The sequence below is a fragment of the Microtus ochrogaster genome, chromosome 1 (genome assembly GCF_000317375.1).
Source record: "Microtus ochrogaster isolate Prairie Vole_2 chromosome 1, MicOch1.0, whole genome shotgun sequence".
Classification (NCBI taxonomy): Eukaryota; Metazoa; Chordata; class Mammalia; order Rodentia; family Cricetidae; genus Microtus; species Microtus ochrogaster.
The window spans coordinates 34,728,620-34,741,506 of NC_022009.1; the positions used below are offsets into that span (position 1 = coordinate 34,728,620).

The 12,887-nt window shown below is 38.5% G+C and overlaps 1 protein-coding gene across 5 annotated transcripts in view; it reads left to right on the plus strand.

Annotated features, from left to right (window-relative positions):
* The window catches only part of Zc3h14 (zinc finger CCCH-type containing 14), a 42,985-nt gene that overhangs the window by 13,708 nt on the left and 16,390 nt on the right, over nt 1–12,887 (plus strand). For all 5 annotated transcript variants that reach the window (XM_005343433.3, XM_013346047.2, XM_005343436.2 and 2 more), the window contains 3 exons: nt 365–525; nt 940–1,040; nt 4,436–4,591. In XM_005343433.3, the coding sequence (XP_005343490.1) occupies nt 365–525; nt 940–1,040; nt 4,436–4,591 (418 nt within the window). The remainder of the gene's footprint in view (nt 1–364; nt 526–939; nt 1,041–4,435; nt 4,592–12,887) is intronic.

Here is a 12,887-nt window from a genome sequence, read left to right on the forward strand (position 1 = left end):
GTGTCTTTTCTTGGACTGGCTCTGTATAGGGATTTTTATGTCATGCACATGTGCCTTGTAATTTTAGCAATTTGAGTTAGTTTTACCGTTCTTTGTCTTTCTGATATCTATGCAGATAAGTCCTTTAGACTTAAGCAACCAAAAAAACTCAGTTTGAATAGTTTATCTAACAGTGCTGTGTGTAACCATTATAAAATAAATTGAAAGTTCTTTTGACTTAGCTATTCGAGGAGATATTTTCCTTTGTTTACAAGAAACCCAGCCCTTTCAAGTCTTAAAGTCATCTTTAAGAAATGAAAACAAATATTTTTGTGATAGAACTTTGTTTTCACTGCAAGATAAGCTTAAATGTATCTCATTATAGGACGAAAACTTTCGGAAGAGAAAGTTGCCTGTGGTAAGTTCAGTTGTAAAAGTAAAAAGATTCAGTCATGATGGAGAAGAGGAGGAGGAAGATGAGGATTATGGCTCCCGGATAGGGAGTTTGTCCAGCAGTGTGTCGGTGCCGGCAAAGCCTGAGAGGAGGTACCTGGGTATAGCTGTAAATTAATCTTCAACTGCTTGACGTGGCTGCAAGAGTTTTTTGCGGCTTGGGCAGTGTTGGGGAAGAAACCTGGGGACTGCATGCTAATACTAGCTAGATAGGTGCCCTGGCACTAAATGTCTTACAGTTTTTGGGTTTTGAGAGAGACAATTATTAATGAAAAATGACTTGCTTAAAATTGGAGAGAATTGCAAAGACTAGAAATTAATGAGGGAGAAAATGTTAATATGGCATCATTTTTTAAAAAGCTATAGGGTTCCAATCTAATTGACATGTTCTAGAAACTATTCTTTGTTTAAAACAGAAGCTATATAGTAACAGCATAATAGAAGGTTAGCATGTAAATAATTGAAATTTAAAACTTACAAAAATACCTTTTTTAAAAACTCTTTTAGACCTTCTCTTCCACCTTCTAAACAAGCTAACAAGAACCTAATTTTGAAGGCTATCTCTGAAGCTCAAGAGTCTGTCACAAAAACAACTAACTATTCTGCAGGTAATTTCAATGTGTCTGTTTTTACCAGTAAGAGATTGCTTCCTTAGACTGATCTTGCTTGTCTTGATGTTTAAAGTAAAAAGGCTTTTGCCAGATACAAAGGCCAGAAGGAAAGTCTTCCAGAAAATGGCTTTAGAGGTTTCAGCAGTTGGAGAGGCTGTCAGAGGAATTCTTTCTTGGAGCTCTGTTTTCATATGCATAAACTAGATAATACCCAGAATTTATACAGGGAATTTTGAGAAAGTTCATGGCTTTCTTATTAACATTTAGCTTGTATTATGTATGTGCTTTTGTAGAAAAGAACTAAATTGGACAATAACAAGTTGCTGAAACTAGAGAAATTTTTTGTTTACTCTTGCTATGCAGCTGATTGAACTCATATGCTTGGAAAGCCCTGTTCCACTGAACCACACTCCCAGACCCAAACAAGAAATTTCTTTAAAACTACTATATAAATAGACCAGTCTCTTTTCCCTTGATGGGACCTTGCAATAGAATGTAAAACAGAGAATTGTTAGTTTTTACCCTAATTATAACAGAAGCACTAAAATCATTTGGGGTCACATACTTGGTGTCAAGTGTTTATAACAAAACTTTCTTACAGAAGACTCATTCTAAAATGCAAGGCAGTCAGTATTGTTTTGTGCTTCTGCTGCATTCTGGACTTGTTCATCTGCTGAAGCTAGTGGAGAATTTTGTGATAGAAATTGCCAACTCTGAAATACAAGTTTTTATGTGAATTTGGTGGACATTCTTAGAGCTTTTTTGTACTTGCCCTTTGTCACCCATGACCTTTTCTGGAAGCGAAGTAAATGATTCTTGGTCCTCACCTTCTGCTTCTCCTCATCCCTCATTTAAACTTGAGCATACAGCATTAAATAGATTTGGGGTGGTCAGGAGAAGACGAGCGTGTGCTCTAACAGTCTGCCTTTACTTTCTGCTGGGAGAGCAGTGACAATTGCTTAGAATAATGATTTAGAGAATTCCCGTGACCTTAACATTCCTTGCTTTGTACACTTTTTTTTTCTTCTTCACATTTTTGAGTATTTTGCTAGAGTCTATAAAAGTGCATTGGCTCCCCTAGAGATAGAGTTACTGATGGTTGTGAGCCACCATTTGGGTGCTAGGAATTTAACTCTGGTCCTTGTCGGAGCCAGGCGGTGGTGGCGCACGCCTTTAATCCCAGCACTCAGGAGGCAGAGGCAGGCGGATCTCTCTGACTTCGAGGCCAGCCTGGTCTACAAGAGCTAGTTCTAAGACAGGCACCAAATCTACAGAGAAACCTTGTCTAAAAAAACCAAAAGAAAGGAAAAAAAAGAGAGAGAGAGCATCTGTACAGAAATTAATATGCCTTCCTACTGAGTAATCATGCCAGATACTCAAGCGTGAATAGAGGAGGTCTGTATTCTTTCTGGCTAATGCACAAAATGGGACCAGCTTTAAACAGAACATTTTACTAGCTTTATAGCTATGCCTTAGGCTTATGCATTCTGTGTGTGCTGTCATCCTTAAATCTCATCAGTTCCCGCCTCTAAGTCACACTTTGAACAATTTAGACATGCTGCATACAAGTCTGGCCATTTGGACAAATGGGAAATTTACACAGCAAAAGTATTGTCGCAGTTACTTAAGTATATCAGTGTTTTGTGTCTGTGTCTGTGTCTGTGTCCCATTCTCCCATAGCAGGTTATTGAGGGTCATTCTGCCCCATGGCAGAATTAAACCTTTCCTGGAAAGAACCAGGGCTTGATGGCAGTCTGCAACTTAATGGGGAATGCTACTCAGTTCCCAGTGCTTGCTATTCGAGACCTGTTCTTTGAAATGGGGATGAGCCTAAGGGCAGGTTGTAAATTAAGGTGATTTCCTTTTGTTTTTGGAAGTAGAGGTAACTGGAAGCATGTTAGTGAACAAATCTTTTAGGGAGAAGTTTTTTTTGTTTGTTTTGTTTCATTTGAAACAGATTCCTATTATGTAGCTCGGACTGTCCTGGAACTCATTATGTAGACCAGGCTGACCTGGAACCCAGCAGAGATCTGCCTGCCTGTCTCTGCCTCCCAAGTTCTGGGATTAGAGCTATGTGCCACAAAACAAGGATCTTAGTGAACAAATTGTTCACTAAAACAATAATAGAAATATTTCTTCACAAACCTAAATTTTAATTACAAGTATAAAATTGTCCTTTCCACAGCTTCTAACAAGTCTAATCAGTGTACTAAGTTTTGAGTTATATTGGTGGTACCTCTCCTTGAGCTTCTTTGTGCAGCTTACTACCCAAGCAAGTTTAGTAGATCCTGTATAGCATAAATTTATTACTAACAGTTTCTTCTAGATCACAGCCAGTACTCTTAACAACTGTCTCTCCAACTATTTCACAAGTAGACTATTAGGCTATAGAGATGATTGGGCACTGGCTGTTCTTCCAGAGGATCTGGATTTAATCCCAGTACCTATTTCGTTGCTCAGAACCATCCATAACTCTCCTGACCTCCGCACAGGCTCCAGGCCTGCACGTAGGTGCACATATATACATATCGGCAGGACATATAATTCTAAAAAGGAAATTTAGAAAGTAGTTGGAGATTCCCACATTTTAAGAAATAACATTAAGCCTGGTTGTGCATGCCTGTAATCCTAGCACATGGGAAATAGAGGCAAGAGATTAAGATCATTTTCAATTTAGTGAATTTGAGACCAGCCTAATAGCTCAGCGGTTAAGAGCTTTGCCTGCTCTTCCAAAGGTCCTGAGTTCAATTGCCAGCAACCACATGTTGGCTCACAGCCATCTGTAATAAGATCTGGTGCCCTCTTGAGGAAGAGGCCTGATTGTCCTCATCAACTTACAATATGAAACCCACTATGGACAAGTTCAACAGAACCTCCATATACGAGCTGCCCATGCATTGCCAGGGCATAAATTTCATTTTCATTTCATTTTCTGGTCTATAGTGAGACCTTGTCGCAAAAGAACTTTTAAAAAATAGCATTGAAACATTCTTTACTTATTTACGTTACAGTTTGAAATCACTGTATGACCCTGTCACTGCATTTGATTTAAAATGACTACATACGTGATAAATTGTATTGTGACATATAGTTTTTGTTTTGGGTTTTTGAAGCAGGCCTTCACTATGTAGTTCAGTCTGGTCCAGAACTCATTGTAGATCCATTGCCTCAACCTCTTTAGTGCTGAGACTCAAGCTTTAGATGCTGTTTACATAGAAGCAAGGCAAATAACTTGAATGTCTTTCTTGGGAATATTACAAGAAAAACTAGTTTCTTTGTTCTGAACTCCATAACTAATCTGAACCCAAGGATAGCATTCCAGTGTTGTTAACTGTGACGTTCTGAAGTAGTAACCATGATTATATGTTTGTTTCTTTTGTTTTTATGTGAAGTTCCACAGAAACAGACACTTCCAGTTGCTCCCAGAACTCGAACTTCTCAAGAAGAATTGCTAGCGGAAATGGTCCAGGGGCAAAGCAGGGCCCCCAGAATAAGTCCTCCTGTTAAGGAGGAGGAAGCAAAAGGAGATGGTACAGAAAAAATTCAAGGTAAGAGTTAACCATTTTATTTACACTTTATCCTTGGGATACTAAATATTTTCAAATATGTTTTATGGAATATTAGTTACATTATGAAGAAAGTGACAAATTGTGTACACAAAGAATGAGATCTTGTAGAGAACTCAATTCTTTTCAGACACTTTAAAGTTTTTATAATGAAAAACTGAATGTTCTCAAAAGAGAGATTGTTGGTGAACTGCCTTAACTGTATCCCCAGCCTTAATCAGTAAAAATTTTTCTCAGGATTAGAATAGTCCTACTTACAGATCCGTTAATATGTGTTTGTCTAATGAATGTGTAGGCGTCTGGAAGTGCACGCTTGTAAAGGTCCATTAGAGCCTGTGGGGCTGGTTTTCTCCTTCCACATGTGGGCTTTGTGGTTCCAGCTCTAGTTATCTGGTTTGGCACAAAATGCCTTCACCTGCTAAACCATCTCTCTAGCCTTTCTTTATCTGTCTGCTGTCCCTACTCCTATTCCTCTACCTTAAAATCTCAAGTTTCCTTGAAACTTCCTCCTAGCATCCTGTTGCAGTGTCTTTTCCTATTTGTCTTGGTGGCGCTGGTTTGGCTTCGATGCCTGATGCCTTGAAAACAGTAGCTTTCACTAATTGTTGTACTTCTTTGTTCATTTTTATTTCTACTGCCTCCTTTTTCTTTCACCTTCTTTCCACCCAAGCTTCTACATACCAAAGTGCAACTCTATCGTGTGACTTGGTATGTCTCCCCACTCTGTCCCATCTTTATTGCCCAGTACTGATGCCATTATTGCCTCTTCCACAGCTGTGTTAATGGGCCTTTGGGTGTGCCTGCTTCTCTGCTACTTCCATACCTGTTCTTTCCATTTACAAAAGAAGAGACTGAAGTGTGTTTCTTTTATCACTTTTTCTATTAAGGTCATATGTAAAGGGGCATTGGTATCTTCGGTGTCTTTACTGAACATTTTCTTAAATATATTTTTAGAGATGCATACACTGTATTTTTTTATTGTATTTAATCTACATTCTTTTCCCAAAGTCTCCCATATTCTACTCCCAACTTTTTCTTTTTGTTTGTTTTTTTTTTGTTTTAAATAGCCCACTGGTTCTAATTTGTGCTGCCTGTATACTAATAGGTGGCAGATTATCTCCTGAAAGTTAGTCAACCTACGTACCAGGGGTCATACTCTTAAAAGAAAAGTGACTCTCCCTCAGAAACCATTATCTTCTCAGTAGCTCTTCAGCTAGGAGTCAGGGCTTGTGAACCACTCCTTGTTTCTGTCAGGAATGGTTATTGGATTAATCTTGTACAGGCAACTGGAGCAGCGCTGTGACTTCATGGGTATAGTTATGCTGGCATGTCCAGAACACAGTTTTGTTCTGTCTGTCTTTAAAATATGTACTTATTACCTCTGCAGTTATTACTCTATCAGCTGCTGTCTATGACTTGCCTAGATTATTGGGATAATGGCCTTCCAAATCTGTGCCTTCTTTCTCATTCTCTTTAAATTTTTAACATTAAAATTACATCATTTCTTCCTTATTTTGTACAGAAATCACTGCTCCTCTACTGAAAACCCCCTGGTGGTCCTTTTTTTCACTCCAGTTTTCCACCAGCGCCTTCCTTGGCCTTATCGGCTACCTCCCTGTCACTCCCCTCTGATACCCTATTTCCCATGTATCTCTCTGTCTCTTTTCTAGTTCCTCATCTTCATACTCACCCCCCACCATACCACCAAAAATCCCTTTTCTCCAGCAGGTATATGAAAATTATGTCATTGTTCTGTTTTGAAGTCTATACTCCTCAGGAAGTTCGTTTGAGACCTTGTGTTATGTCTGCAGCCAGTATTTGCCCATCTTTTTCTACTCTCGGGGGTTGTTGAAACCTTGTCTGTTATGATCCTGTCCCTCACTTCCTTCTTTAAATCAATGATCATATTTTTTAACTGTACAATATCGGTGGTCATTTTAGAGTATATATACTTATATATCTTAATGTATACATTGTGATGTTGAGCATAGTAATCTAAAAGTGATAGTATTACTATTAGTATTAAGTATTATTAATTTAATTGAAGCTTTAATATTTTCTTTGGTATCTCAGGGAATAATGTGCATACAGTGCTACATTTAGAGATGTGTTCCTGTTTAAGTGCTTTGCTTTGTCTTTATGGGCTCTCCAGAAGAAATAACTGTAAATGAACATGCAAATACTTTCAAATATGTGATGGGTTCTATTCCAATAAACCCATGCTTCTTGTTTTTCTTTATCTTTTTTTCTTTGAGATGGGGTCTCGCTGTGTAACTCTTGCTGTCCTAGAACTCACTATCTAGACCAGGCTGGCCTCAAACTCTCAGAGATCCCACCTGTCTTTGCTTCACTAGTGCTGGGGTTAAATTAAGGGTGTACATCACTGTGCCCAGCTAAACCTATGTCTTTTGAAAATATTTGTCATAAATTCCTTGTAGAATTGAACCAGGTGGTTCAACACTCAGGAGGCAGAGGCAGGCGGATCTCTGTGAGTTCAAGGCCAGCGTGATGTACAGAGTGAGTTCCAGGACAGACTCCAGAGCTACACAGAGAAACCCTGTCTCAGGGGAAGGAAAAAAAAAAGTTCGCCTAGATGGCAGGCTTGGTGATGCGTGCTTGTAATACCAGATACTTGAGAAGCTAAAGTAGGAGGCATGCAAATTAGTGCTTCCCTGGGCAACTTAAGACTGTCTCAGAATGAAAAGTGAAAATGCTGAGGTTACGTCTCAGTGGTGGGGTGTCTGCGTGAGGCTTTAGGATCAGTCAGCCCCACATATGGAGCTTTCTTTTAACCTGTTCAGATAACTTAGTGTTACTCAATCTTGATTGGACAAAATTACCTGATACAGGGTTTCTATTCAGTGTAACGTAGAATAGTAACTGTAAGTATACAGCATTAACTGCCTACACTTGTGATCAGACACCATCATAAAACACATGGCTTAATGCCTCAGCTGCCCAACATTATAAGAGATTATCTTATACTTAACAGTAGGCTAAGAATAGGCATATAGTCATAGCGCAGTGTATTCTGAGTGTGTATTACTTTCACACCATGTAAAGTTGAGAAAATGGAAGTCATTAATGATCATAAGGTGGGCGCCTGTGTACTTGATATGTCCTACTGGACAGGAAGCACTGGAAGATTGTTACTAAAGAGGAGTGTTGTGTTCTGAGGAAGGAAACTCACGCCCACTTTTCTCAACTGCCCTGCTTGAAGGTAAGCATCGAAAAGTTTTGTATTATGTGGTATTATAAGCAGTTTCACATCTATGAACATTTGATGTTTGAGTGGTATTCTGTGTGTGCTTATGCACGTACATGCATATATACATTGAACAGTATACTGCATGGAGTTCTATAACTGTTTGCTCCATTTAACAGGTCATAGAGACAAGTACAGGAACATAGTAATTGCAAAGTTTTGGGGTGCTAAATCCAAGCCTTGCCCTTTACTAGCTGATACAAACCTTTCTTTGCCCTAATTTCCTAATCTGTGAATAGGTATAACAATAATCTTACCTGCTTCACCATTATTTTAAAGAATGTATTAAAATATTCAGGTTTCTCTGCTAATGGACCTTTTTATGGGACTCTTTGGAAGAGTTTTTTTAGTTTTGTATGTAAAGCTGGCATGGGTACCACAAGCAATTCAAGGGTCATCTGCTAGGCTATTGAGTACCTTGTTTCTGTGTGACCTCTGTTAGGCCACTCTCCTGATGTTGTCTTCCTGGTAGCTTGCTGCCCTGGCAAATGAGCTGGTTTGCAGATAGTTCTTAATAAGGATATGCTGTTCTTAACATTGATCTGGATGTATCTGTCAGCTAAGTGATCTTGAATGCTATTAGAATTCAAAGCCTTATAAGTTTTGTACGCTGTCTTTTATTTGAATTAAAATTTAAAGAGTTATATTTATAGGTAAATAATGATATTTATCTAACGATTGTTTTATATGTTTGCTTTAACAGTTAGCTGTCTTTTGAGACAAGGATTCTTTTAATGTAGCCCTGGCTGTCCTGGAACTCTGTAGACCAGGCCGACCTTAAGCTCCACTTGCATCTGCCTCCTGAGTGTTTGCGTTTAAAGGTGTGCGCTGCCATCACCCACTCTTTTTTTTTCTGTAATTATGATCTGTAGCTATTTGACTAGCAAACCAAAGACTATAATTTTAGTCTCCCTCTCCATGCTGGAATTTGGTCTGGTTTGGGCTCAGTATCTCAACCAGTGTAGCAGTGTAATTGGTTACTCCCATGTTGTTTGCACCCATAGGCATGTCTTGCCAGGCATTAGTTATTGTTGTAGTTTCCAGAGTTTATATATAATTGATTACTTTTCTCCTTTGATGCATGGTATGAAACTAGCCAGGAAGAATAAAACTTGAGATGTGAACCAACTTAATTTGATCATGTCCTGTGACTCAAGAATGTGGTATTTTCAGCTATAGGGTCTTACCATCAAGTTCTGGGCAGTAGCTAAGAGCATTGACAATAACCTGTAATGTTACTGGCCAGTAACTCCAAAAGAAGTAACTCATTCCTGGCACCAAGTTTTGTTAGTCTCTGGTGTTGAGTAGGAGCATTGCTTTGTTAACAAGGTGACTTCATTTTAACTCTGAGCTAGCAAACATAGTGATAGAGATTTCCATGTGTCTTTTTTTGAAAGGTCTTTATTGTCATTTATCTCTCCCATACTTCTCTACCTTGCCATCTGCTCCTTTATTCCACATTAATCCTTCCTGTTCTGTTATTTCACTTTAATCCTTTATAGTAGTCCATTCTATCTCTTCTTCCTCCTTCAAAGCTCCTCTCCATGGCTCCTTAGTAATTTCCTGACCTCTATGAAACACACATATCTGAAGATGCAAAGTTAATGTCTACAAATGGAAAAAAATGTCGTATTTGACTTTTTAGGACTAGGATACCTCATAAGGATTGTTTCCAGCTTTAAAAGATTTTCCATGTAAATGATTTGGAAAACTTAATCGCCAGTAAGGTAGCTGGTGTAATTTATTTTAAAATGCTGCAAAGAGAAGATATGCAATGTAACAGGACTCAGATAGGCGGTTTATTGGAAGAGGAGGCGGGTGGGGAGGCAGAGACTAGTCCTTGGGGACAAGAGTGACAGAAAGGAGAGAAAGAGATGGGAGATGGACAAGGCCTTAAAAAGGTAACAGTGAATGTGCACAGGAGATGCTCTCAGTTGCTGCAGCTGATGATGTATCCCATCGGGACTCCAAGGGCAAGCCAGTACAGATGCCTGAATATTTACAATAGCAACTGTCCAAGTCAATAAATAATTTCGCCGGGCGGTGGTGGCGCACGCCTTTAATCCCAGCACTCGGGAGGCAGAGGCAGGCGGATCTCTGTGAGTTCGAGACCAGCCTGGTCTACAGAGCTAGTTCCAGGACAGGCTCCAAAGCCACAAAGAAACCCTGTCTCGAAAAAAAAAAAAATAATAATTTCAACTTGGTCTCCATGGAAACTCCCTACTTTGTTTTTTTGTAAAAATTAGCCATTTGAATGCTAAAATTCATCTGGAAATAGAATCTAGAGGAATCAAAACTATTGAAAGTAATACTGGAGAAAATGCATAATGAGCCTTACTGATGAAGTTATAAATACACTGAGGGGCAGTACCAGAGTCCAGGTAGCCATGCATCCTCATCAGTTGATGGGTTGTTTTGTTTTGTTTTTAAACAAGTGCAATAAAACAATTCAGTGAAGAAAGAATAGTGTTTAGGGAGCTGGAGAGATGGTTCAGCGATTAAGAGTATTGCCTGCTCTTCGAAAGGTCCTGAGTTCAATTTCCAGCAACCACATGGTGGCTCACAACCATCTGTAATGAGGTCTAGTACCCTTTTCTGGCCCACAGTTGTACATGCAGACAGAATATTGTATACATAATAAATAAATAATAAATAAATAAATAAATAAATAAATAAAATTGTTTAACAAGTATTACTGAGTCATCTGCGCGTCTGAATGAAAAATGAAAATGTTGGGGATCTTCCCAAATATATAAGAAATAGCTCAAAATGAATCAGAAGACCTGCATTGTTGAGATAATTATAAGATTTTTTAAAAAAAATACATTTATTTATTTTACATATATGAATGCTCTATCTGCATGTCTGACTTTATGCCAAAAGAGAGCATCAGATCCCACTATAGGTGGTTGTGAACCGCCATGTGGTTGCTGGGAATTGAACTCAGGACCTCTAGAAGAGCAGTCAGTGCTCTTAACCTCTGAGCCATCTCTCCAATGCCAGTTATAAGACTCTTAAGGAAAAAAGTAAGTATAAATACATGTCCTTGAATTAGGGAGTGGTTCCTAAGAATACCAAAGCACAAGAAGCAAAAGAAGAAATAAATTAGGCTACAAAATAAAAACCTGTTTCAGAGGAAGTTGTCCAAAAAAGTACCCATAAAATGGGAGAAAATATTTGAGAAGCTTATATCATATCCAAAGCAACAGAGATTATTTTTCTGTTTTAAAAGTAACACCATTTTGATTGTTTGTTTGAAGTGGTGCTGAGGAATGAGTCAGGGTCCTCTGTCCTAGGCAGGCTCCACTACTGAGCTGTGCCACCACTGTCCCTCAGTTTATAACGGTGCACAGTTGAAGTGGGTTACTGGGTCAATTTTAAGAGATTGGTCTGTGATTGTGAGTCTAGTTGCCTGCCCTGTAGAGAATGCCAGGGTAATGCTGTCATCTAATGCTATCAGAGGAAACAGAATTTTACATCAAGCAACTGAACATACTTGCTTAGTTTATGGAGTAGCTCTTCAGAGTTCCTAACACATGAAGTAAATAATAGAAAGTTCTTTTGAGTGTCATGTTCTCTGCTCAGCCAATCAGAATTCAGGATTATTTTGTATGTAATAATAGAGTTTATTTGCAGAGGAGCTGCTAAGTAGGTAGGACTTAAAGGACACAAGTGTTGGTGCCAGTGCTCTTAATTGTCAAAGGGAATATTGGTCTGGTGTGCTCAACTTTTCACAGTATGAATTCTTGCTCTAGAATTATATCACCTTGCTTTTTTATTTATAGGTTTTAAAGTAGTTGCTAGCACTTTTAAAGGTGACATTGGTGATTACTTTTACTTTTGATGAAATAATTTAATGGCTTGTGAAAATGCCAAGAATTTTATGAAAATGTCATCAAGGTTTCCATCACCATCTTTACCAGTTTTCCTCTCACCAGAACCAGCTGACTTATGTTCTCTGACAAGTGATTCTTATTCACTAAGTGAGCTGGACAATATTTCCCACCTTTTGAGGAAAATAGCAACTGATATCAATGAAATTAAAGGAATGAAAGCAGCTATTTTGACAGTGGAAGCAAATCTTTTTGATTTGAATGTTAGAGTGTCCCAGAACGAAGCAAAAATTTCATCTTTAGCGTTTAAAATGAATGATTATTCAGCATCAACATCTGAATGCAACAGAGAGTTGGAAGATTTTCAAGAGAGAATAGAATTTAAATCACAGTCAAAGGCTACTGATGTAAAAATAATTGGCTTCCTAACAGATACAGAGAAAGGTAAATTTTATGTCTTAGTTGCTGATCCTTAGATGTTTCCACACTATAACTAGCTCTGGTATAGAGGCAGCAGCGCATAGAAAAATAAGTTGGAGTTTTCATTAGTTGGAACTCTGTATAATAACTTGGCAGTCTACAATGTATGAAACTTCAGCAATGCCTTTTTGTTGCTGTTTGGAGGTGCTAAGGACTGAATATAGCTCTTTGTACATGCTCAGCTAGGCAAGGACTCAGTGGGTTATAACCTCCTTAAAATTGTTTTTGGGAGTCAGCTGTTTTATACCAGAACTCAGAAAGTAAACTCAGGTAGATGTCTTGAGTCCAAGGTTAACCTCCATGTAACAAGTTCTAGGCCAGCCAGGCCTTACATAGTAAGACACTGTCTCCCAAAAAGGAGGGGGTGGTGTTTGGGGTAAGGTTTTGGCTAAGTTACCCTTGGTGGTGTCAGTTTGTGATCCTCCTACCTTAGGATGATGCTTTAAAAAGATGTGCTAAGTAAAACTTGAGAGGAAATCATTCTCTTCAGGTATTTCTGTTGTGTTATTTTGCTATAAGACTGTTTAATTTCATTATTGGTTCTGTAACCTATAACATGTTTGTAGGTTGTCCAACAGGAATACAGCTTAAGCAAATGATCTATGAATTAAGGTTTATTCTCCATGATTGTTTTTGCATGGTAATTTTCAAAGGAATTTGCTCTCTCTTTTTTTCTTCTGAGACAGGGTTTCTCTGTGGC